We start from the raw sequence: 25,855 nt of genomic DNA, 5'->3' as shown, positions 1-25,855 counted from the left end.
TTCACGACATCATGCAGAGGCCCGGCCACCTTAGCAAAACCTGCGATAAATCGCCGATAATAACTACAGAACCCCAAAAAGGACCGCAGTTCCTTTGCTGTCTTTGGCACTGGCTACTTCTCTACTGCACTGACCTTGTCAGGATCAGGACCAACACCATGAGCTGATATTTGGTGTCCAAGAAACCTCACCTCTGTTTGTAGGAAATGGCATTTTTCCACTTTTATTTTTAATCCAGACTCCCTCAGGCGGCGGAGTACCACTTCTAAATTAACCAGATGAGTTTTGAACGTGCTTGAATAGACCAGCAAGTCATCCAGATAAACAAGAACTATTTGGAACACCAAATCACCCATTACAGCCTGCATAAGTCTCTGGAATGTTGCTGGTGCATTACAGAGGCCAAAGGGCATCCGTGCATACTCGAATAAACCAAATGGTGTGACAAAGGCAGTCTTATGTTGGTCCTTTTCATGAACGGCCACCTGATGATAGCCACTTGCCAAGTCAATGGTAGAAAACACTTGAGCCTTGCACAATGCATCCAGGCTTTCATCAATTCTTGGCAAGGGAAACGCATTGCGCCGGGTCTTAAGATTCAGCTTACGGTATTCTACACATAGCCGTAGGCTTCCATCAGCCTTCCTCACTAAGACTACTAGTGACGCATACGAGCTGGAACTTTCCTGAATGACTCCTTTCCTGAGCAGAAATGTGCTCCTTAACTTCTTCGAACTGGTTAGGTGGAATACGTCGGTAGGGTTGGGAGACGGGCACATCATCAGTTACCGGGATGTCATGCTTTACGCGATCAGTATACCCGAGATCTTCGTCACCTACTGCAAACACATCGGCATACTGGTTCAACAATGCTTGCAATTCAGCCTGTTGCTCTGGAGTTCCCCCCATTCGCACCTTATCTAAAGGACCCTGTGAGTCTTCATGTGTCTGTTTCATTGACCTCAAGCTAACTATTACTTCCTCATGGTTTTGAGAAATACGTTGAAAAGCAACACTGCAGGGATCACTTTCCACCTGACGGCCTTGAGATAAAACCCCCACTCTCACCTTTGGCGGCAGCCACAGGTCCTCAGACCCCAGATTTAAGACCTGTACAGGAAACACTCGCTTAGCAGGCACTATTGTAGGCAACAGAACTAAACCCCCCGGCAATGACATCTTCCCCGGTTCAAATATGACCACCCCATTGGTCTTAGGCAACTCTTATTGTACTCGAACTTGTACTGTTGTAACAGAGCCTGCAGGTACATGCGTTTTTTACTTTCCAGCTATTCGAACCGTGGATTTTGACCCTTCAGACGTCGCTTCCTGAACTTTACTTAATGCATACGCCAATCTGAGTTCAATGCTCCATTTAGCGCATTATCAAATTCAACTAAGATTAGCTGTCTGCATCGCTTTGCATTATTCATTTCAAGAATACCTGGAGGTGAAAGATCAGATTCTTCCTCAAGGTGGTCTCGGACAATCAAAAATCCACAGCCCGGTATGGTTACACCCATCACCTGGATATCCAACTCTACATATCCTAAATATGGCAAAGGCAATTTATTAGCAGCGGTAATGCGTAACCACTTGGAGGTGCTGTGCATATCTCTATCCTCCCCATGCAAGTGTTCCCTGAAAAAACTTTCAGTGAGTGTACTGACATTACTACCCATGTCTAAAAGACACCTGACAGGTATTCCCCCTATAGTAATTTCCACTTCAGGGCATGGACCTAGTGCCCGCTCTAAGAATCGTTCTTTGGTCAGAGTATCACTGACTGAGCCATGAGCTACCCTTCTCATTGCTTGGCTCCGCACAATGGAAGGTTGTCGTTTCCCGTCACGTGTGTTTCTGCAGGAATCGCTACCTGGCCTACCGACTTGCGTGGTGCTGTGCACTGGCGGGCTAAATGTCCTACTCCCTCACACTTTAAACAAATAGGCTGACCATCTTTAGTGCATCTGGGCTTAACTCTATCTCTCTGGGGCCTGTAAAACCCAACAGTGGCTCTTTGGGTGGTAAGACCGCGGACTGCGTCAGTTAACTCACTGATTGCTTTTCCCTGTTGGGCAAAAACTTTCACAACAAATGCAAAACTGCATTTAAATCACCAGAAGATGATGATGCAACCATGGCCGAACCATGGGTGCATTCGACACCCTCCTCAGCATTGCGACCCCGCAAGTAACAACTTTTTGCAACATTTGTTCCACGTGGCCGTTCTTCCACGCACCACAAGAGGGCTTCTTCTCTTACTTTAAACAACGTTACACAAGGCTGGTCCCTCACTAGTTTACGCAATTCACGCCGGAGCATGGGGTCCCTGATCCCCTCCACAAATTGATCTCTCAGCGCTAGCTGTGTATCAGGCACAGCATTTGGTGACTGCCTGATTGCTGCATTTAACATTGTCGACAAAGAATGAGAATACTCTCTAATATCCTCCCCCTCTAATTGTCTTTTGGCATAGAAGGCATGCAAAAGCTGCGGAATAGTCCGCTTTTCCCGAAATGCATCCCTCAAGTAAGTAAACAGATCCTGGGGGCTTACATCCTCCCCCCCCCATGCAGAGTTTTACCTCATCTAGGGCTGATCCCCTCAAGTGTGACAAGATAAAATCTACTTGATCCTCGTCACTCAACCCCCTAACTCTAATTACACGCTCCAGTTCTTCAATAAATTCGTCAATGGTCTGACTGTCTTTACTAGAATCACCACAATAAGGAATAAATTGTCGTTCTCTAGGTATATACACTGTAAAAAAGCCAACTAACACAAAGTTCTCTGAACAAAGTGTATTAAGTAAACTGAATAAAAAAAATTTAATTTAAAATGTTGACAAATAATAGTTAGTTTGCTCAACAAATATGGTGTTTCAATGTTAAAAACTTACAATGTTTTGTTGAACTAATACAAGATTGTTAGTTTTGAGTTGATGCATGTCCCTCTTGTTGGCGCATGCGCGTTACAAGCTTTTAGCGCATGCGCGATTTACTTTCATAGCTCGCTGCTGGGGGTACATAAAGCTCACGTGCGTGTGTGTCAAATCGGACCATCTTTTTTTTCTTCGGAGTTACAGGTAACGTATGTCAATCGTTTTCACCATCGATTGTATATATTTGTATATGTTTTTATGTGCGATGTGCTACCCATCTAACTGCTTGATCTATTTTACCAGTGTAATATTGATGTGAGAGACTGTAACAGAGCTGTTCAGAGCTATCCCGGATTTCTGCAAAATCATCGGCATGTATATATCCTTTTATGTTGTCATCTAACGTTATATTATTTGATATTGTGGGGAGTCAACGGATCGTTCCAGAACCGAACAAGCCACAGACCATGTTATCCTTAAAAGATTGGTTGGTGCCTAAATGTCTGAGCTTTGATTTCATTTTCAAAGCAATCCACAGGCACCCAGCAAAAGGCAATCCACAGGACGACTATCCAGTCAACATCACAGTTGCGTGTTAATTAACTTTACACCTTAAAACAATAAGAGGCTCTACAATCAAAAACCCACCAAACCGGTTTTTGAGAAGTACCTTTTGGTTCGCGTGTCCTTTGGCGTCTGCAAGGAATACACATACTCAGGCAGACACAGAAGCGATCAGAAACGCTTCCAAAGTTTAATGGACATACAGTAAAACTGTGTTTATTTGAGTAATGTATGTTTGCTTTATGTTTCTGTAGGTTTTTGTGTGTACATGTTCCATGTGTTTAACAAAACTGTTATAGATAACTCTTGAGTAATAGCCCTCAATAGTGACAAATGAAATCTACAGAATGTTTATGACATACTTCATGTTTGGGTATTGATTGAAAGCTAGGAAAGTTTCAAATGCATTGGTTTATATGAAGAAACCATATTATGAAAGGTGTCCATGTTATGAGACTTTATTTTAACAACTATGCTATCAAAGCAGCACCGACACAATTTGTCAACCCGGCCTTCTAGAGGGCAGAATTGGGGTGTGACTCCACCCCGCACCTTCTCTGATTGGACAAGTATTGTGTAGACCCAGCCTCTACCAAAGCCTATAAAACTTTGAACAAAGGAATTTCATCGTCGTCTTTTGCCGGTCATCTTTGCCAGTCGTCACCGCCGTCGCTGCCCGGACGTCGCTCTTCTCGTGCTGTGGCCGTTACATCGCCTCGCCGGAAGCCTCGTTACATCACGGAGCAGACCGCGACCTTCACTTGCTGCCGGCTCGACCCCCGATCTGCTTGTGCAACAACGAGCCATCGGGTCAAAACATCCAAACTCTGAAACTCATCATAACTACAGGAACCCAGGAAGGAGTTCGAACGCCGCCTCGTCCAACATCTGTATCCCTAGTAACCGACTAAGGAAACCCCTCTTCACCGACAAGGGAATTCCATCACGTCACTGAAGTTGCTACGCTGACCAATCAGCTTCGCCGGGATTTCCCTTTGGACCAGTCGATGAAACCAATATTCCATCAGAACGCAAGTAGCACAAACAAGGTTTCTATCCATTGCTGACACTGGTGTGAATTCCCAGATAGCAGGCAGTAATCGGCCCGAGCTCGGCTGCCCTCCGGCGCCTCCGGCTCCGACTCGGCATCGGCGAGTGTTATCCGGGCCGAGTGCGGCCCGCAGCTCGCTCCCGCACATGCGGTTGTGATGCGGCTGTAAAGCACTGGCCCGATTCCGGTCAACCATATCCTGGCCGCTTCTAGCAAGGACTCGGCTGATGGCAACCGATTAAGTTCTTATTTTATCTAGTAATCTGTTAGCTCCACGTTTAATGATAATTTGAGAAAATATTCATGGTACGATAGCAAAAAAAAAAAAAAAAAAAGAATATTTAGTGTGGATGGTCGCAATGTTTAGACGCAAACAAAACAATATTATTTATAAATAGACTATACATGTCATCTAGAGAAAAACTATGTAAAATTCGCTTATTTTTGAGATAGCACGCTCCTGTGCTGACTGTTTTTTTTAAAGCAGAAGTTGGTTTCATAATAAACACATGCATTACTAAACTCCTGATCCAAACTCCAATCCAGACGGTGGCGGTAATGCTCCAAAAAGCTGGTTGTCAACCACCATGGCACGAAGATCACAAGAAGAAAAAGTTTGGTTTTTCAAAGACTCACGTGGATTCCGGTCAGAAAGGTAAGCTTTTTACTGCTTGTGTTCTGTATAATTAGCGAATTTAGAGCTTAAAACATTTCCACGGTGTTTGGTTGTAACAGCGTTTAGTAATTTAAAACAGTTTGATACGAAATGTAACTTGCTTTAAGAAACACGACTGGAGCTAATGTATGCTAACGCTAACAGTTACAAACACGTCTGAAAGTTCCTTTTCCTTTTACACAATGTTAGATTGTAACGTGTGTAGTAACTGAAAACTATTTTAATTATTTTAAAGAAACATGAAACGAATTTGTGTGTATGCTAACTTTGCGTTAAAGAAAGTTTCTGTAGACGAATCCATTAACGCTAACATGGCAAACGTGTTTTTTTCCTGATTTAACATTATAAAGTACCGTGGATGTTGAAAAAATCATTGTACAGGCGTATACTTATCCAACAGTATTAATTCTGTGATTATGTGTAAATAAAAACTAATCGTTTTGGATTAATAAAATATTATTGTTTATCTTGTTTATGCAGTTAGTCACGAAAAATGATCGAACCTCGACTGTTTACTATTCTCTTTAAATTATCCAAGAGAAATATATTACTATGCACTTTAATTCATATGTGTTAGCCTATGTGAATCAATTATATCTTTTGTTCAAGCTGTAATGGTCAGTTAATGTAAAACTGAACGTTTTAAAGCAGATTTTGATGTTTTTTTTTTGGGTTTTTTTTTATGTTATTGACAGTGATAAATTGTGATTTAAATGAATGGGTAACAATAGTTGTTGGTTAAGTCTTATTGTTCTTGTTTAACAAAGGTTAGTGAGATCATTTTGCTGCACATCACGACCAAAGAAGTCAATGGCACACTCTTTTGAACGTGAATAGGCATGTTATAGTTGTGTGCTAAAAGTCCTTTATAAGCTGTAAACTGCTGATATATTTTCAACATAGATTGAGCTTTTCAGACATTACATTACTAATTGCTTCACAAACAGCTGAAATGGTTTATTGTTATTGGCTATCATCATCAAACATTTTTCACAATGGTAGGTTAATCTTCATGGGTACAGAATAATGCATGTGCTTGGCCATCTTACAAATCTATGTCTCAGATTCATAAGGCTGTCACTCTGCATGAATCTCCGAATAAATCTTGTGCAACCTTCTGTGTACTGATTATTTACACTATAGGTATTATATGCATTAATTAACTTTGATAGTATTTCGGGATTTGAACTTTTCTTTACGGGAGGTTAACAACAATGTGATGTTTTATTATAGATGCATATGAGGAAGCTCGACTCAAACATCCACACGCAACTGTGATTTCTGACTGGTAGACAGATGAGGACGATGATCGCCTGTCATACATCTAAAGACAGAACAGGTTTGTTTGCAATTATTTTAAACGCATACTGTCAACATTATGTCATTGATCTATTACAACCTTTGAGTTTGAGTTGATGTTTTGTTTTGTAAATGTATCTGATTAAGGGACAGTATAGACACATCTATACCATGATGAAGAAAAATTACTTGGAACAAAGAGGCTGGATAAAAGGCAGGTATGAAGATTTCAGAAATCAATGCAGCACCACAAGTCACATCACCATCAATGACTATGGCAGAAATCTTAAGACCACCATCAAGATGCACAGATACTGTACATTTCAGTACACCAGGCGTGTCCAAACTACGGCCCGCGAGGCTTTTTATAAATATCAATAGAATCTGGCCCGCTATACAAAAATGAACGTAATTCAATAAATAACCACCGGGTGTCGCTATTACATGCATTCAATTAAGCAGCAGTTCTTGTTATGATCTATCTGTCTATCTGTCTGTCTGTCTGTCTGTCTGTCTATCTACACACAGTTGAAGTCTGAATTATTAGCCCCTCATTGATTTATTTCTTCTTTTTTAAATATTTCCCAAATGATGTTTAACAGAGCAAGAACATTTTACAGTATGTCTGATAATATTTTTACTTTTGGAGAAAGACTTATGTTTTATTTCGGCTAGAATAAAAAGCGGTTTAAATTTTTTCATGAACCATTTTAAGGTCAAAATTATTAGCCCCTTAAGTCTTCAGAACAAACCATTGTTATAAAATAACTTGCCTAATTACCTTAACTTGACTAGTTAACTTGATTAACCTAGTTAAGCCTTTAAATGTCACTTTAAGCTGTATAGAAGTGTCTTAAAAATATCTAGTCAAATATTATTTACTGTCATCATGGCAAAGATAAAATAAATCAGTTATTAGAAATAAGTTACTAAAACTAATATGTTTAGAAATGTGTGGAAAAAATGTTTAACTCTCCGTTAAACAGAAATTGGGGAAAATATATATATATACATATACATGTGTCTGTGTGATGTATGTAAAATTTGGCCCGCGACAACGTTTGTTTTTTTGCATCTGGCCCTCGGCCCAAAAAGTTTGGACACTCCTGCAGTACACCTATGAACCTTTACAGTCTTTGTTCTAGTGCAGTTTGAGATCAAGACAGAACTCATTGCATCTCGTGATGTCTTTGTAAGAATTGAAGACATCACTAAATTTGTTAAGGTTTAATGCAGCTAGACAGTAAAGATCAACTAGAGAATATCCGCAGTGTCTAACCCACTGTTGTATTTACAGAAGTTGTATGAGAATAAGCTACAGGTTGATTTATACTAATCTATTATTTTTCTTTTTTAGCACGACTGACTGAAGTTTTAAAATCATGCAACGTCATAAAGCAGCAGCTGGGCCTGATTCTCACAAAACCCAAACAGACGTGATGAAATTCCAGATGTAAACACATTTGACCTTCCTTTAGCCAATTTGATTTGGAAAAGCTTGAAAATCAACTAAAGGAGCAGCCCGAACAAATGAAGAAACTGGTAAGTTCAAGCTCTTGCTAATTTCAAAGTGTTTTAAGTTTATTTGTTCTTTTTTTATTGTTTTTTTTTTTTGCTTCGTAGGTAGCCTACTTTTTTCCTAATTTTTTCTTTTTTTTTACATTAGTACTTGTTCACTACTAATTATCTGTTTATCTTTTAATCACAGATGGAGTGAGGACAAATGTCCATACCACGCCACTGATAAAGAAGTGGAAAAATGCATTACAAGGTAGCTACAACTTGCCCCTGACAGGGATGGAGGAAGAAAGAAGAGAAAGCTAATGTGTCAAATGTCTACATCACTATTTTGTTTTATTTTTTAAACAACATTTTAAGTGTATTAGGATGTTCCCTGATACTTGAACAATTTGTTTCTTTCATTTGCATTTATTTATATATATATATATATATATATATATATATATATATATATATATATATATATATATATATATATATATATATATATATATATATATATGTGTGTGTGTGTGTGTGTGTGTGTGTGTGTGTGTGTATATATATATGTATGGTATGTATGTGTGTGCGCCAAATTCTAAAGAAACATCTTGATACATTTTTAATAAACGTAATACAAATAAAATTATAAATAAAAAATTGCACAAGACGTGTATATATATGAAATGCATAATCATCTCACTCATGTCTAGCTGTTTGTGCAATTGATTTTGTTCAAGTTTATTTAAAAAAAAGTTTGACTTTATACTTCTGCAATTTTATATATATATTTTAAAATATATTATATTATATTTTATAAATGTTTGTTTATTATTATTTTAATGTTTTATTAAAAATGTTTCAAGATGTTTCTTCAGAATTCTGCAGTACTTTTTACAAGTTTGACTTGGATATTTTACGGATTGTCATTGGTATTTTTAAGATGTTTCTTGCTATATCTTAAATTGGTTTCTATATTTAGGTTTATATAAAATTTAGCTGTTTTTTTACAAATTTTTAATTCAAGTCTATTGGGAAAACAGGGTTGTTTTAAAAAACATCTGTGTTTGTGTGTAATTTTTAGAGTTTTTGTTTAAATCTTTCTGTGTGTCTTTATTGTGTTGTTTTATTGTTGTTTTTATATTGATATTCTTGTGCACTACAAAATTATTTATAAAATTTTAGTACTATTTTTTTCATGCAATCAATAAACGTTTAACATTTATTTATTTTGTCATTTGTCTGATTATTTTCGTTACAGAATATGTATGCAGTTTGCACTTTATTCAAAGGTTAAACGCAGTGCTTACACTTTGTGTTTACATTATAGCCTGTGTTTGCTGTTATATAAATTCAAATGGTTGTAATACCATATATCAAGTACCAATGTAATACCAAAAGGTTTTATAAGGTGTTTAAATACGGAGTCGCGCCAGCTCCGGGCCGCAGCGCACATTACCCTCGCGCCGATTGCGGCGCGGATGCGCAGCGTCGGCTCGCTTACGGCCGCCGCATCTGGCCCGCTTGATTCGGGCCGGAATCGGGCAGTGAGTCCACAGGCATCCGGCCCGAGTCCGGCAGCCGAAGTTGGGCCGAGGGGTTAGTCTCCGGCAGGCGACAATCTAGCCGGAACTGGCCCGAGTGTATTTTGCTATCTGGGTTATGTTTAAGTAGTAAAGAATAGCAAAATTCTCTGCTTTTATGGTTTCTCTCAGGTTGCAATGCTAAGAACATAGAAAAGGCTAGAAGTTGAATCCACTTAGTCAAAACTCTCCTCAAACTGTTTGTGCGTGTGTGTATGTATGTGCATTTGTTTGTTTTACGTAGATTAGTACTTTGTGTTATAGAGTAGCAATAAACTTTTGTTTCGTTTTAAGATCCGTGTTGGTGTGTTGTGTGCTTTATAAGTTAATGCCTCAGCTTCAGATACTGCTACCTTGCTTAATAAATAATTAGATACTGTTTTTATATTGTTATTGTTGGCCACGTAATAATATAATACAGAATTGCTTTACACTAAACATTCTATTTGCTGGACAAATACTTAAGTTAAGTGTAAGCTTTAAATAATTCTATGTGAATCATGTTCGAATCTTTGATTCGAATCCCCAAAGTTTAAACATGATTTAAACCAAAGAGCTGATTCTTACAATATGTTGGGTTCGATGTTCCAATGTATCCTAATATATAACTATTTGTTGTAATTTAGCCGTGGATTACTTGTTTCGTGCATTTATTTTGGCTAACGTTACATCACAAAGTTTTGTGTGCTTGCATTTGGAACAAATAGCGATTTCATTCGAGTCATTTGCTTTAAAAACTCACACGATTAATACAATTAGTATCAGGTGTGATGTTTCCTTGGCAGATTCTCTTGCAAAAAACGAATATAAGTTAAGGTCCTGTCTATCTGGATTGCTTGTCAGCAAGTGACTTTAGGGTGCATTGTGCACATCACACCCTTTTTTTCCTTCGAACCAGACAAGATTGCCAGTGGAACAAATGGTAACGTGCTTTAACTTTGTCATTTGAATAATATGAAAATCGAGTGATTTTTATTTTTTAATGTAATGAGCATTATGTGCTTGTTCATCAGTTAGCTCGACTAAATTGCCAGTATATATTTCAACCAACTTACCTAAACAGTCAGCTAGATTAAATTTATGTTAAAAAAGTAAAATGGCTAAAAATACATATTTTTTCTTTTTTTTTTTTTTTGCTCAAAATGACTCCACCAATTTAATAAAATAATTAAATATTGACGTAATGCAATGCCGATACTGCAAATTTTCAAATACTGACACTGAGATCCTGGTAAAACACTACAGGCTTCGTCATGGACGAGGTCACAAAGGGGCAAACTGGCCCTGTCTATACTCGGATTGTGTCTGCTCATTTAGGACACAAGGTGCTTTGAAATCACATTTATCGCGCTTCCACACCCACAGACCTATTAGGCATGTCAATGTAAAATTCAAACGTGAGTTGTGTGAGTTTGAAACTGTTTGCAGTAAAAGTGATTTTTTTAAACATCTTGGAGGACATCTAAGAAGTCATGAAACTATACAATGTCCTTTTTCTAGCTGTGAGTATAAAACCAACAAGCTCACCAATTTTACCTCTCACAGGAATAGGAAACACAAACATCACACAATAAAAGATATAAGAAATTCAGTCACTGTAACTGAGAACCTTTATACTGATACAACAAACTTTGATGACAATCATGATGATGCAGAGCAGCCCTCACGGTGTGTTCAAGAGGCTGCTGAAATTGGTTGTGAGAGTATGGATATTGAGACTCTTACACACAAACTGGCATCTCTCTTTTTGAAAATGCAAACAGTCTTGCATGTATCCAAGAGTGCCATTCATTGCATCATTGATGAAATTCATGATATGTTCTACATTTCCAAGTCTCTTGCTGTTGAAAACATCAAAAATATTTTTGTCAACCACAACATTGATGTAGATGCTAGTATCCTCCAGAAAATTAGCAGTGCTATTTTTGAGACCAATCCTCTTCTCCTGACTACTACAGAAAAAGGTAGTTTATCCACAGACCATAGAAGGAACTTGTATTTCAAAAAGCACTTCTCTGTAATTGAGCCAACTGAGTATCTCTATGACAGAACACACAAAAAACACTTTGTTTATGTGTCTTTATATCATGTGTTAGAACGCCTACTGGGTCATAAAGATATTTTGAATAAGATTGTGTTCAGTGGAGAGTCTACTTCTGGACATTATGAGTCTTTTCAAGATGGTTCCTACTTTAAAGACAACAGACTACTATGTGACAAAGACCTTGCAATATCTCTGGGACTGTATGTGGATGAATTTGAAGTGTGCAATCCCTTGGGCACTTCAAGAAAAATTCATAAGATGGTTGCTATTTATTGGGTGATTCTAAACTTGCCGCCCAAATTTCGCTCTAGTCTTAATTCCATTCAACTTGCTGTCCTTGGTAAAAGTGATGATGTGCGGCACTTTGGATATGAGAAATTTCTTCATCCACTGATAAAGGATGTGAAGTGTTTGGAACAAACAGGTGTTTTTGTTCCTGCTCTCAGTCAGTATGTAAACGGAACAGTCTTTTGCGTATGTGCTGATAATTTAGGAGCCCATAGCTTGGCAGGCTTTCAAGAAAGCTTTAATTCTGACAATTTCTGTAGATTTTGTTTGATAAGGAAGCATGAACTCAAGTCTGGCCAGGTTGAGATCAGTAATTTCAAGTTAAGAACTGCAGAAGAACAAAATTCCTTTGTGCAGAAAGTCCAGACAGATGTAAGTGTGCAACATGTCAGTGGTGTGAAAGGCGAATGTGTTCTAAGCAAGCACTAGTCTTTCTTTCATCCTGTTACAGGCTTCCCACCTGATGCATTACATGATTTTTTGGAAGGTGTTGTACCTGTAGAATTGTCTTTGTGCCTGAAAGATTTAATTTCAAAAGGAAAATTTTCATTTGATGAGCTCAATAACTACATTAATTCTTTCCTGTACAAAGATTCAGACAGGGTTAACAAGCCAAAGGTATTAACAAAGTCATGTTTCGCCAAGGGTACTGTGGGGGGAAATGCACACGAAAATTGGACACTTTTACGTTTGCTACCTCTAATGATTGGTCACATAATCCCTGAAAATGAACCATCTTGGCAGATTCTAATGGACCTGAAGGACATTACTGAGATCGTTCTATCATCAAAACTTTCAGAGGAGGCGCTGTGCTACCTAGAGAGCAAAATTGTAGATCACCAAAATTTACTGGTTGAAACTTTTCCTAGCTTTTCGCTACGTCCAAAGCATCATTTTATTAACCATTACCCGCATTTGATTCGTTGTTTTGGACCATTAGTGTCACTTTGGACAATGCGCTTTGAGGCAAAGCACAGCTACTTCAAAAAAGTAGTCCATGACACTCAAAACTTCAAGAATGTTCTATTGACACTTTCCTCAAAGCATCAACAAATGATGGCTTATTATCTAGATGGTGACGATCTTTTTAAACAAACTGTATATGTGGAGAAAGCAAATGTTTTCACAATTGCTTCTGTGGAAACATCAATCAGAACAGTGATTAAGAGAAGGTATCCTAACACAAGTCAAGTCTCACTTTCCTCTGATATTCATTTGCATGGAGTTCGATATAAAGCTGGCATGGTAATCTCTGCAGGACAATGTAGTGGTTTGCCAGAATTTTTCAAAATATTGAACTGTGTAGTGACCTCCCAAGATGTGTCATTCCTTTGCACAAAACTGTCAGCCTGGTGTCTTGAACATTTTAGATCATTTGAGATTAAGGAAAGCAGTTTCAGTGACATTCATGTTCTTGATCCTGACATGCTGAATGACTTTCATCCACTGAGTGCATACAAAGTTGGTCTGAAAGTGCTTGTGACACCAAAAGTGTTTTTAACTCCTTAGGGTTTATAAGTAACCGTAAACAGTTTTCTCTGCTTCTTTAATCAGACATAAAATTGTTTAATCTGAACAGATGATTTTTTGGGGGGTCCAACTATAAAGATTACAATAGAAAATAAGTGTATCTTTGAGCACTAGCAATGGCCTTTTGATTTTAGATGATTTGTTTTATAGAGAATATGTTGTTGCGGATTCACATTTCCCCTACCAACATCAGGAGGGTGGAGCTGCCTCAAAGACCTCAGTCGGTGGACCAGTTGAAGTCTTTCCTTAGTGAGAAGTGTCAATTAGAAAATGGAGATTTTCTAATACAATTTGAAGATCCGGACTTTAACAATGAACTTTGCAACTTGAATGATATCAATGAGCTGCCAGCAGAGAAGGCAACGTTAAAGCTTTTGTGGGAAGAGGTATGTCCTTCACAGGGTTTTGCAGGAGATTCCAATTCAGTGTCTTCTCTTGATACAGCAAGCATGCCAAGCTGTCACAGTGGGGATCAAAGTCCTGAATCATCTGTGTTAAGAAACCTTAGAAGTGCTGAAAAGTGGCCATCCACATTTAACTTACCCACTTTTCCTCTGGATGTTGAACTCAGGCTGCGCAAAGCCAATGAGGTTTACCAGCAGACAAATAAGCCCCTAAATGTCTCAAGAGAAATGAAGTCCCAGATTCTGGACAAGATTGTGCAGGCCATATTTGATATCAAAGCCTACCCTGATGCCTATGAGATCCAGTCAGTTGCGTCTTCTCTTGTACAGAAACACCCTTGCCTTACAGAACCCGGCAAACGCACAGGTTGGGACGGATGGGTGATGAGTATTAAGTTTAAGCTTGGCAATTATCAGGCCAAACTGAAGGAGGCTGGTTGTTCTGAGTTGAGTGTTAACTGTAAAAGAAAATCTTGTGAGGGTATGGTAGAAAGGCCCTACATGAAAAAGCCTAAAAGAGCAGAGGTAAATTTTTTACCTGACCATCCTGAAGGCCACACTGAAGATTCCCTTGAGGAGGTGAGACTTGCTATGATCAATGAAATGAAGAAAAAAAAATGGATTTGACAGTCATTCACCGGCAAATGCAAGAAACCTTTTCTCTTCGCCGAAAAGAAGTTGTTGAGATTCAGCCATTGGTGGAAGAAATTAGAGAGCGATGGCCTGGACTTTTTTTAAAGGAAGAGGTAAGTCACTATATTGCAATTGTTCAATATTTTTATGAATTTACATTGTAATATATTTTTTTATGTGTAAATATTAATATGTATTTTTTTGTATGCTGTAGATCTGCATGGAGTTTTCTCGAATCTGTAATGTAGATCTCCTGAGACAGTTCAATGAGTCAATTGATAAATATACAGCACCTCTTCTGAAACTGTACAGAAAACGACGGGATTCATTGGGTGCACAGATGAAGACACTTTTGGACAAGCTGGATGATCAGGTACTCTAAGATTTATTTCCTTATTCATCAGTGTAATGTTTTTAACATGTGCAACATAGTTGTCCTGTCAAACAAAAGCAGGAATTTCAAGGTCAGGCAATACCATCAAAAAAAAAAAAAAAAACGGAATTACAACAATTTTTTTAAAATTTCAAGCAATTTTTCTTTCACTCAAATTGTGTCAAGTAGTGTTTTGACTGTGTGACAGAGGTAAGACAGTTAAGGTAAGACAAATAACAGATGTTTCACTTGTTTTGAGTGACTATTTCAAATGAATACATGTATAGACGAAGATAGAAAAATATTAACTGTACGTTATTGTACGTAACTCAAAGTAATTGACTCTTCGCTAAGCCCCGCTCTCCTTAGTTACTGTTGCTACGCCTGTCAAGCTTTCGTGCTTGACACGGCTTTTACAATGTGTGCGCTGGTGTCAGACATTGCCAGGCATATAATGTAATTTTTGGCGAACAGGTGAGATATCTGAGAAAGCCAGACAAAAAAGGACTGCAGTATGTGTTATATTGGTATGTTCACAACATAATAGGCAACTGATTAGAGAATAATTCTATCAAAATTGAAGCTAGCTTACCCTAGCCGCCTCATACTCTGACCATTCAACAGCTTACCTTATGCTCAGCAGGGAAGGTGAAATTTACAAATAATCTAATAATAACAAATTAAACTGATTTCTCTATTTTAGCCAAAAAGCCTGATAGATTAATTGTTGTGCAATGAAATATAGCGTTAATAAGCGACGAGGAAACACGCATGATATAATTTTTAATAGTTCATTCATAGAAAAAACACCCAGAAACTGAAAACTGATGGAATTTTGCCGAATATTAGCATCATTGATTCATAACAATAGACAGTAAGTTACCTATTACTGTCAGTGTGTTTGTATGCTCTTTATAAATGACTGAAAAACAGCTGCTGATAAAGTATATTGATTGCAAGTGCTCAGTTTGTGATCATATCTCGGTTTTGTTCTGTTGATTTGTAATTTCAAATATTTGTAGCTTGAAATAGATGTAAATATAAAGTTCAGTAAAGTTAGCAACAGATTCGCAGTTGCAGATTCATATTTTCCAGATCAATAACTCATGTCATTATGACCTATTCGCTATGAGTATGACTAAGTTAACGTTACTATGGCTAAGGCTTAAACGGAGCATTACTCATAATATTGAGCGAAAAAAAAAAAAGAAGACATCTGTGAAACATAACCTGCTTTGTTTTTTTTGTAGGAAACAGTTTAGATCTATTTAGGGTAAGATGTGTGTGAGTTATTGCCGTCGGTCTATTACTGAATGTCAGAAATATCAAAACAAAACCAACTTAACTCCGCTCCTTCAGCACCCCTTACAGAGCTTGATCCACGCTGGCATTTCTCCTCTTGGGTTTTTGGTTTTGAAAAGAGAAATATTTCGACCATCCCCTCCAAACTTTTAGGAGACCTGGTGTAGGATTTGCACAATCCTGCTAAGCCCCAATTGGTTGATGGCGGTTTTAGGGTGTGGCTTAGCGAAGGGTCAATTGTCACATGAAACAAAACAAAGTTCAAGGGATTACATTTATTTTTGATAACACAACCATTATCAAATTCCTTTGTATGGAAACCACACAATTATTTAAAAATTTTTGTTTTATGTTTTACACTTAAAATAATGCCACAGGGTTTTCAACAGCATGAATAAAATATCATGCTCAAAGTACAATTTTACTTGCAAAACAATTGTAATCCCTTTGTTAAATTTACAAGACCTTATAAGACTGTAATACACTCTTTTTAAATTACTTTCTTCTAGGTCACTGATATTGTCACCCATCGAAAAAGAGTAGCTCTTGAGGGATTGCCACTTTTTCTGCGTGAAAATTCTGCTTGTTTTCTCAAGATGTGTCTGGTAAGTTACCCATTTTCATACCCTATTCTGCTTTCATTAGTCTGCTTGTTAACAAAATAATAGCTACACACTGAATGTTTTATTAAGCATTAGCAAATAGTTAATTTGTTATCTTTTAAAGGGGAAATAAAGCACTCAATTAAGTGAACATTATTTTGTTCATTGGATTCCACTTAAAAAAAAAATAATAATAATTATATATATATATATATATATATATATATATATATATATATATATATATATATATATATATATATATATATAAATATAAGCTCAGCAGTGGAGCAGTAGGTAGGGCTGTCGCCTAACAGCAAGAATGTCGCTGGTTCGTGTGTGAATATGTGTGTGTGGATGTTTCCCAGAGATGGGTTGTGCCTGCAAGGGCATCCGCTGCGTAAAAACTTGCTGGATAAGTTGGCGGTTCATTCCGCTGTGGCGACCCCGGATTAATATAGAGAAAATAAATGAATGAATATATATATATATATATATATATATATATATATATATATATATATATATATATATATATATATATATATATTAATGTAGCCATTATGATAAAAAACGGCATGTTGTACTAAAGATTTTAGACATAGGACGCAGCCATCTTGAAATGTTGCAGTGTCTGACATCACAGGGTTGGTTCTGTTTCCTCAGCTGAACAGATAGAGTGGAAGTACTTAACTGAACACAGAGACTGGACAGCCTAATTTAACCCAAGGCATGAAGTTGAGGACATGGACCTATTGCAAATACGAGCATCAGATGTGTGTCTAATATAAAAGTATAAATATTTTTTTTTCCCCTCTTTTAATTACCGATCATTTATGGTGCTTTGATTCATTCTCTGTAATATGCTGCCTGACTGCCTGTCTGTAATGATTTTAACAGACTGAACACAGAGATTGGACAGCCTAATTTAACCTAATGCATGAAGTTGTGGATGTGCATCACAGAGCTGCTGCAATATACCAAATACAAGCATTTAAGTGTCTTAAGTTGTGTAATTTTCTTTTGTTAATACCTTTCTTTGATGCGCTGTGGTCCACTTTCTCAAGCTGCTCCAGCACTGCCTGACGAGGGGATTTACATTTAGACTAAAGCAACGATTAAAATCATTCTTGCAATTCACGCTTTACTAAGTCACGTCTTTGTGGACTATGTCAAGACACTTAAATGCTTGTATTTGTTGTATTTGCAGCAGCTCTCTGATGCACATCCACAACTTCATGCATTAGGTTAAATTAGGCTGTCCAGTCTCCGTGTTCAGTCCGTTACAATCATGGGTGAAACTCAGACAGGCAGTCAGGCAGCAAATGAATCAGGAGCAATGAATTTGATTCAAAGAATGAATCAAAGCACCTTAAATGATCTGTAATTAAAAGAGGACAAAAAATTGAATAAATATTTATACTTTTATATTATACACACATCTGATGCTTGTATTTGCATCAGCTCCAAGTCCTCAACTTCATGCCTTGGGTTAAATTAGGCTGTCCAGTCTCTGTTTTCAATCAAGTACTTCCACTCGATCTGTTCAGCTGAGGAAACAGAACCAACCCTGTGACGTCAGACACAGCAACATTTCAAGATGGCTGCGCCCTAGGTCTAAAATCTTTTGTAAAACATGCCGTTTTCATCTAAATAATTACATTAAACGAGTTTAATATATTTTCATTAAAGTGGAATCCAACGTACAAAATAAGGTAAACTTGACTGAGTGCTTTATTTCCCCTTTGAGCATTAACTCTACATTTAATAGATGTTAGAAAACTGTAGGTAAATATAGCTACAAATGCTGTATTCCTGACTTATAAGCACATGTATAAAGTGCTTAATGATTGTGTTTTCGTACTTTGATTTATTTTTCGCTACTAAATTAAGTATTGCATTATTTGCAAACCAGATCTTTAAGAATAGTTTGTGTCTTTTTAAGATCATTCAGAATACATAATAAATATTTAATAAACTATTGAAATTAAACTTAATATATTTTACTATTAAAGCATGTAATAATAGTTACTTTGTATGTTTGTAAATGTTTTAATACCTTCGACTTTATCCAGTTTTGTGTCCTAAAGTGAGGACTATTTATGCTTTATATTTCCCTTATAAATGACAATTAAATGTTCAGTTATGTTCTAAACAGTACAATGAACGACTTTCACAATACACAAATGAAACTCAAATAAGAAAAGTCTTTGCTATCCTGTTTAAAGTTAAATTACTGTACAGTTTAAACATCAATAAATAACATTGACATGTTTTCAATATATTGTTAAATTGTTTTTATTAAATTTACAGTATGTTTAGATGGCAAAGGTGTATTGTTAATTTAATGCTGAGCCTTTAATTATCATTTATAATGGATTTGCAAAGCGTAAATAGTCCTCCTTTTAGATTAGGTCACAAACCTGCATGAAGTTGTTGAGTTAATAAAGCATTTATTTACATACAAAGTAACTATTCATATATGCCTTAATTATAAGTTATATACATGTTAATTTGAATAGTTTAGTAATCATTTATAATGCCATTTGAATGATCTAAAAATCAAACTTTATAAATTACTGGTTTGTAAGTAATGCAATACTTAAATTAGTAATAAAAAATAATCATTAACAGAGTATGAAAACAATTATTAATAACATTTATAGATGCTTTTAAGTCAAGAATACAGCATTTTTAGCTGTATTTATAAACCGCTTACTAACGTCTATTAATGTAGAGTTAATACTTAACAGATAATGAGTTCACTATTTGCTAATGCTTAATAAATTATTCATTGTGTATAGCAATAAATTGTTGCTGTGAGTACTTAAGTATTACATGTATTCTATTTTCTTTGTATGACAACAACAATAATAGTAATAATAACAATAAGTAGTAATTAATATTACACATCAATTGATTTCTCCTTCTATTACTTAATCTCCTATAAGGACACAGACCCTGAAGATCACAGCACCAGAGATGTAAGGATTGGAATCCTCACTGTGGTGGAAGATGATGTTGGCACTTCTGCATCCCTGCCCAATGTGATAAACCTCGCTATAATCCTGGAGGAAGCCATTGTTCTTCAGGATATTCCAGATCTGCCTGCAGCCTTTGCTTACTTGTTCGGTTTCTTGTATGCACTAAATATGGAATACCCAAAAGAACTCAAATATACTTTTGAAGTGATTCAGAAAGTATTCATGGATCTTGGTGGCACATGCTCTGCGAGAGTTCAGTCCCTGAAGTCTAAATTGTTATAGTTGCACACAGCCATTTTGCAAAAAGGCACTGCAACCATCATTGGTTACAAACTTTGCAGACTGAAGATGAAGACTCAAGTCTTGAGTTTTACAGTACTGTATATCTAACTATATTTTATTTTATTTTTTTCATTTAATACACAGGTAGGTGCAATTTAAAGTTCAAATGTGAAATAAAACATACTGTACTTTCATATTACTGTGTTCTTAGATTTGAGATGCTTTATAGGATGTTTGAACTGACAATGTTTTGAGGTTCGGGATGAGAATTCTAGTGACTGTTCAAAAGTTTCTGATGCCCCGTTGGCCAGAAAAACTGGGAAAGACTTGACAAAACTTCAAGTTAAGAGGAGGACATCCTTCTGAGTTATTCTTTTATTCATGTCTGTTTTTGGAATTGTGTACTTTGTTGACAAAGTGCCTTATACTTTATATACTTTGAATGGAGTGGGGTTTAACGTTTATTTAGATTAGATATTTTTGTACTCATCTGGTTTAAGTGTTGGACACATTAGCTTGGTTTTACTAACTTAGTAAAGCATGAAGAAAGCTCGCCTGTCATTTTATGTTTAGGCAATGTTGTAGTGTACAAACTTTTCACACATGTAAAAACATTCAGTACAAGTTGTTAAATGTTGATTTTTGTACTAAAATGTTTTATATTGTGTTTTGAACAGTTTAAAAAAATAAAAGGTTAATTGACTTTTCTTGTGTATTTAATTTAAATTATAAAAATTATTAGTGAATGCATAATGGACCATTTTGTCATATATTTGTTCAGCAAACAAAAATGTCTTGTTGGGTGAACATGATATTTTTTTTGTTCAGCAAACAAAAATATCTTGTTGGGTGAACATGATATTTTTTGTTCAGCAAACAAAAATATCTTGTTGGGTGAACATGACATTTTTTGTTCAGCAAACAAAAATATCCTGTTGGTTGAACATGATATTTTTTGTTCAGCAAACAAAAATATCTTGTTGGGTTAACATGATATTTTTTTTTCAGCAAACAAAAATATCTTGTTGGGTGAACATGATATTTTTTGTTCAGCAAACAAAAATATCTTGTTGGGTGAACATGACATTTTTTGTTCAGCAAACAAAAATATCCTGTTGGTTGAACATGATATTTTTTGTTCAGCAAACAAAAATATCCTGTTGGGTGAACATGATATTTTTAGTTCAGCAAACAAAAATATCCTGTTGGTTGAACATGATATTTTTTGTTCAGCAAACAAAAATGTCTTGTTGGGTTAACATGATATTTTTTGTTCAGCAAACAAAAATATCTTGTTGGGTGAACATGATATTTTTTGTTCAGAGAACTAAGGAATTCAACAAAATATTTTGAGTTCACTGGTCTTCAAACCCTGTTTGTTGAGTTAACTCAAAAAGCTATGTGTGATAGGTTGCCTTATTATTTTAAGTTTACTCAACTTTTTTTTTTACAGTGTAGACGTAAGATCTAGTATTAGTATTGTTCAGAGTAGCTAATGTTGACATCACCTGATCATGTCTTTTTCCCAGCTCCTGAATTTGTGACCTGAGCTGCAGAAGAGGGTCACCTCTCCCACTGTCCTCCTCTCTATCAGTGGCTCCGCCTTCTTCCCAGGCTTCCTCTCCACTCACACTTACATCAGCTACTTCTGCCTCAATAGCACGATTTCTCAGTCCACAAGTCTCTAGAAGTTTGAAACAAAACACAGTCCTCTAAAGCGTCCTCAATCCAGCAGGTCCAGTCACTGACTCCTCGTCCTCCCTGTCGTCCGGATGTCGCACACAGCTCTCTGCACAGTCTCTGAAGCGTGACTCTCCTTCACCACTACCGTTGTTTATTTTCCTCACTTAACTAACAAAACTTAGACTTTATATTTATTTATTTTATTATTATTTATTTATCTATATTTTTATATACACTAATTATACTACCCACAAATGGAAACCTGCTGAGGAAATTAACCCCACTCCTGGTACCAAATAGATGTGGCCAGGATACTGCTCTTCCTATTTAAATAAATCAAGCATCCTCAGTCATCTATAAACAAAGGGTTCTTTATTTGTGACCACGTTTAAATAGAAAAATGTGGCATTAAAGTTGCAGATTTCCAACAGTGGGCAAAAACAAGAAATGTAAAATGTTCTGTGGACAATAATGAAAGAATTACAATATTTACAATAGGTTAGCTCAGACCAAGCAATGTTTCAAAATGACTACTTAAAGATCTCCTCCTTTTAATTTACAGTAATAATGTCCACACAGGTAAGTAAATAAAACAAAAGTGATTTTGCATGTGTCACTAATAAGGATTAATAGCACTAAATAAATCTAAATAAACCTGAATAATCCTAAATAAACAACGATAGTGGCTTATTATGTATCCCTACACAAAACAAAAGCATAAACAATTTTAACAACATAAGATAATAAACAAACACACTTCCATGTCAAATAAACACATGTAAATATCCCCTTTCAAATGTATAACATCAGTATCAACATTCTATTATAAAGAATAAATGGTTGCAGAACGTAAATTAACACAGGTAATGAGGAGAAATAACACCCTGTTCATTTACATTTCTCTGAATGAGCATAAAGTATTGTTCAAGACATATAAATCAATAAAACTCACTCTGTTAAATGTTGAACCGCACTCTGAATGATCCACAAAGCCTCCGATCACGTGCGCACTCGCGTGTACTCGCTCTCCCCTCTGATATAATTAGGCCCAAAAAAACAGAGAAGTACAATAAACGATCACCTCACGTTTACTCAAATAATACACTAACATACGATCATTAACCAGTAAATGAACAGCATCAATAACTACTCACGCTCAATCTTCGTTGCTGGAGATTACATAGTCTCACCATGTGAATATTTCTGCACCCGCAAGCATGCTAAATCCCACCGATCACCAGTCAAACATGAAGAAAAATAGCTGCTCTCAAAACTGCAGCGAGGACTTCCTCTTTTTTCTCTAAATAAAACTGTTACAGTACCTATCTTGCAGGCTCAAAAGACAACAGATTACCGTAGCTAAACTCTCAGGAGGGCACTTCTCCTTTCACAACGACTCTGTATGAACGCACCAATAAGCCTCTAGTGGCAGGGAGGCATCATTACCAGCTATTTTTCACTTGGCTACATATATATATATATATATATATATATATATATATATATATATATATATATATATATATATATATATATATATATATATATATAATATATATATATATATATATATATATATATATATAWTTTTTTTTTTTTTTTTTTATTAATACATTTTTTTATTGTGTGTTTGTGTGTGTGTATCTGCTTGCGTGTGCAAGTTTATGTATGTGTGTGTGTTTGCGTGTGTGGGGGAAAACAAAGGTGCAAACATTAGTTCAACTCTGTCATCAACAATGATAGCATAACTGCTGACTTACAGGTCAAAATTACTTGGGCACCATTTTACAGTTTTTTACAATGGCTATGACAGTTTTTTCAATTCATTTAACAAGTTTGCAAAACTCTTTACGCAGCAACACACCTAAAACACACAACTGGCAAAACAGTTAAGTTCAAGCCCAAAATCACACATTGTAAACCAATATTATAAATAATAAATAATAAGAAAAATCGTTAGTTCATAAAATTACACAAGCCACCCCTTTATTGTAGGCTAATAAAAAAATTAACTTCTCTTTAACATCCTTTTTGAGCATATTATGTAACCAATTATGCATTTAATTTTCCTGCCATTCATTTCTTAAGACCACAATACAAATGTGACTAGTATATGAGGCTTATAGAAATTGTAATCCTTCTGGAGCTAACTTTGTCCAAAGTCATTAAACATAGAAACATTCTCTGAAAAGGTACTATTTGATTACTTTTTTTTTCCATACACACTCTCATTCACACACACACACACACACACACACACTATGGCCAATTTAGTTCATCCAATTCACTTATAGCACACGTCTTTGGACTGTAGGAGAAACTGGAGCACCCAGAGGAAACCCATGTGAATACGGGGAGGATTTGCAAGGTAAACACGGAAATGCCAACTGCCCCAGCCAGGACTTGAACCAGTAACCTTCTTGCTGTAAAGCAAAACACAGAATATTCTTTCTGTCATGCAGCTAGAAAGGTGGCTGAGGCCTGACTAACTGCTGTGGGCCACCAGTTAGAGTCAAAGTTCTCTCTGCCTCAACCAACAAGCAGTGCAAGAATTTGTCTGCACTTTTTCATATTTGAATTTCACTATTGTATCACAAAACAATCTTTTATTTATATATAACCTATTAATTTATTCTATTAATATATTATTTATTTAAATTCAGAAGTTGCTGTATAAGGTCTATCTTCAAAGATAAATTAAGTCACATGAACATCACCTTAAGGTAACAAATGTATATGAAAAATAAGTTACACGTGGAAGGGTGTGTGCATAAAGCAGTGTAAAAAAAATCATTCATTTTATTTCAGGAAATGAACAGTGCTTCAGACCAAACTATTTAACTAAACATATTTTTTTGACAAATTATATTTCTTATTACTCGTCCAGCTTTGGTCTGCGTGGGTCACTGAGGTTTCCTCTGGGTCAGGCTGCAGGTAGGGTGTCATCATATAAGGCAGAAAAGAGTATCCTTTGTCCTACAGCAAGTAACAATGTAATGCCCAGTAATGATTCAATTGTATAATACAAATATAGTAAAAAGAAACATAGTATAAAGCAATATTTGCTTTTCACAGAGTTTTTTTTCACTATATTTGTATTGTACACTTGAATTACTCCCTGAAAATCAGCCATTTAGCCTCAACATAGTGATGAATTGGGGTCAACACATATGAGCTATTTAGTGGAACCAGTAATGAGTTTAATAGTTAAAACACAAAAAGATTACAGACAGTAAATTAAGTTGTACCTGCACATCTATACTATGGACAGATTTTATATTATTTCATATATTTCATATGATGGAGCTTTAAAAACGGCTGCAATTAATGCACACATAAGCATTTGGAAACCCTGAAAAAAATTATATTAAAAATATAGGAAGTGTGTGCTTGAATAGAAGTATACATGAACAACGTCCTACATCTTAAAATATGAATATATTTTCCTACAAAAGACAAAGCTGCTACTTCTTATAATATTATATATAAGCTACAGAAAATGTGAGGGGTGCAGAAAGAGAAAGACAGAAAAAAAACTAGATTTCTATGTGAGATTCGAACTCGCTCTGCTGTGTGCTTCGTTGTCTTTTAATGACACACTGTCCACTACGCTACTGCCGCACTCTGGAGCATCTGTGTAATGATACGTAGTGGTTACTGATCAAGGAACTGTACAAAAGTGTTTAAAACAGTTCAGTGCCAGGCATACTGTACAGATTTAGGTTCTTTTGTATTTTCAGACTGATTCAGCTAAAGCAGGGGTTACCAATTTCGGTCCTGGAGGGCCGGTGTCCCTGCAGGGTTTTGCTCCAACTTGCCTCAACACACCTGCCTGGATGTTTCAATTATACCTAGTAAGACCTTGATTAGCTTGTTCAGGAGTGTTTGATTAGGGTTGGAGCTAAAATCTGCAAGACACCGGCCCTCCAGGAACAAGTTTGGTGACCACTGAGCTAAAGCATATGCACATTCAATGTTCAACAGAAGGGTGACACTGAAATTGACACATTTAAGTTTATGTGATCTTCTCCACGATCCTAGAAAACATTGTTATATGGTGTAAAAAATTCCAACCTTCAGTTAATTGTTAATAGTTGAAAAACAAAGGATATGCTAATCCTAATCCTACTAATGTGCTAATTGTCGTTGACAAATATTGAAAGAGGGAAAATT

At 36.2% G+C, this 25,855-nt stretch overlaps 1 protein-coding gene and 2 long non-coding RNA genes across 3 annotated transcripts; 2 read left to right on the top strand and 1 right to left on the bottom strand.

Moving 5' to 3' along the window:
* The first annotated feature begins 5,125 nt into the window (after window positions 1-5,125).
* Window positions 5,126-8,430, top strand: LOC137488494 (uncharacterized). The gene is made up of 5 exons (XR_011007546.2): window positions 5,126-5,154; window positions 6,409-6,514; window positions 6,622-6,692; window positions 7,832-8,016; window positions 8,183-8,430. It is a non-coding gene; the product is annotated as an uncharacterized lncRNA (long non-coding RNA).
* Window positions 8,431-13,483: 5,053 nt separating this feature from the next.
* LOC141379048 (uncharacterized) lies at window positions 13,484-20,702 on the top strand. Its single transcript, XM_073931610.1, has 4 exons — window positions 13,484-14,569; window positions 14,671-14,829; window positions 16,641-16,736; window positions 19,685-20,702. The coding sequence occupies exons 1-4, from the start codon at window positions 14,441-14,443 to the stop codon at window positions 19,997-19,999; spliced, it is 699 nt and encodes a 232-aa protein (XP_073787711.1). The 5' UTR covers window positions 13,484-14,440; the 3' UTR covers window positions 20,000-20,702.
* A 1,185-nt stretch (window positions 20,703-21,887) lies between these two features.
* On the bottom strand, window positions 21,888-23,086 carry LOC103909215 (uncharacterized). The gene is made up of 3 exons (XR_658981.4): window positions 22,837-23,086; window positions 22,635-22,715; window positions 21,888-22,382 (listed from the first exon to the last, which is right to left on the bottom strand). It is a non-coding gene; the product is annotated as an uncharacterized lncRNA (long non-coding RNA).
* Between the last annotated feature and the right edge of the window lie 2,769 nt (window positions 23,087-25,855).

This window comes from Danio rerio, chromosome 19, assembly GCF_049306965.1.
Source record: "Danio rerio strain Tuebingen ecotype United States chromosome 19, GRCz12tu, whole genome shotgun sequence".
Lineage (NCBI taxonomy): Eukaryota > Metazoa > Chordata > Actinopteri > Cypriniformes > Danionidae > Danio > Danio rerio.
Note: the sequence above shows the minus strand (reverse complement) of the source record. Positions and strands in the feature narration are given on the sequence as shown.

Excerpts from the sequence above, each read along its gene's own strand:
- LOC141379048 (XM_073931610.1), top strand. The coding sequence starts at position 14,441 with ATGGATTTGACAGTCATTCACCGGCAAATGCAAGAAACCTTTTCTCTT. Across the intron at positions 14,830-16,640 it reads TGGACAAGCTGGATGATCAG|GTCACTGATATTGTCACCCA; the intron begins GTACTCTAAGAT and ends ACTTTCTTCTAG. Across the intron at positions 16,737-19,684 it reads GTTTTCTCAAGATGTGTCTG|GACACAGACCCTGAAGATCA; the intron begins GTAAGTTACCCA and ends ATCTCCTATAAG.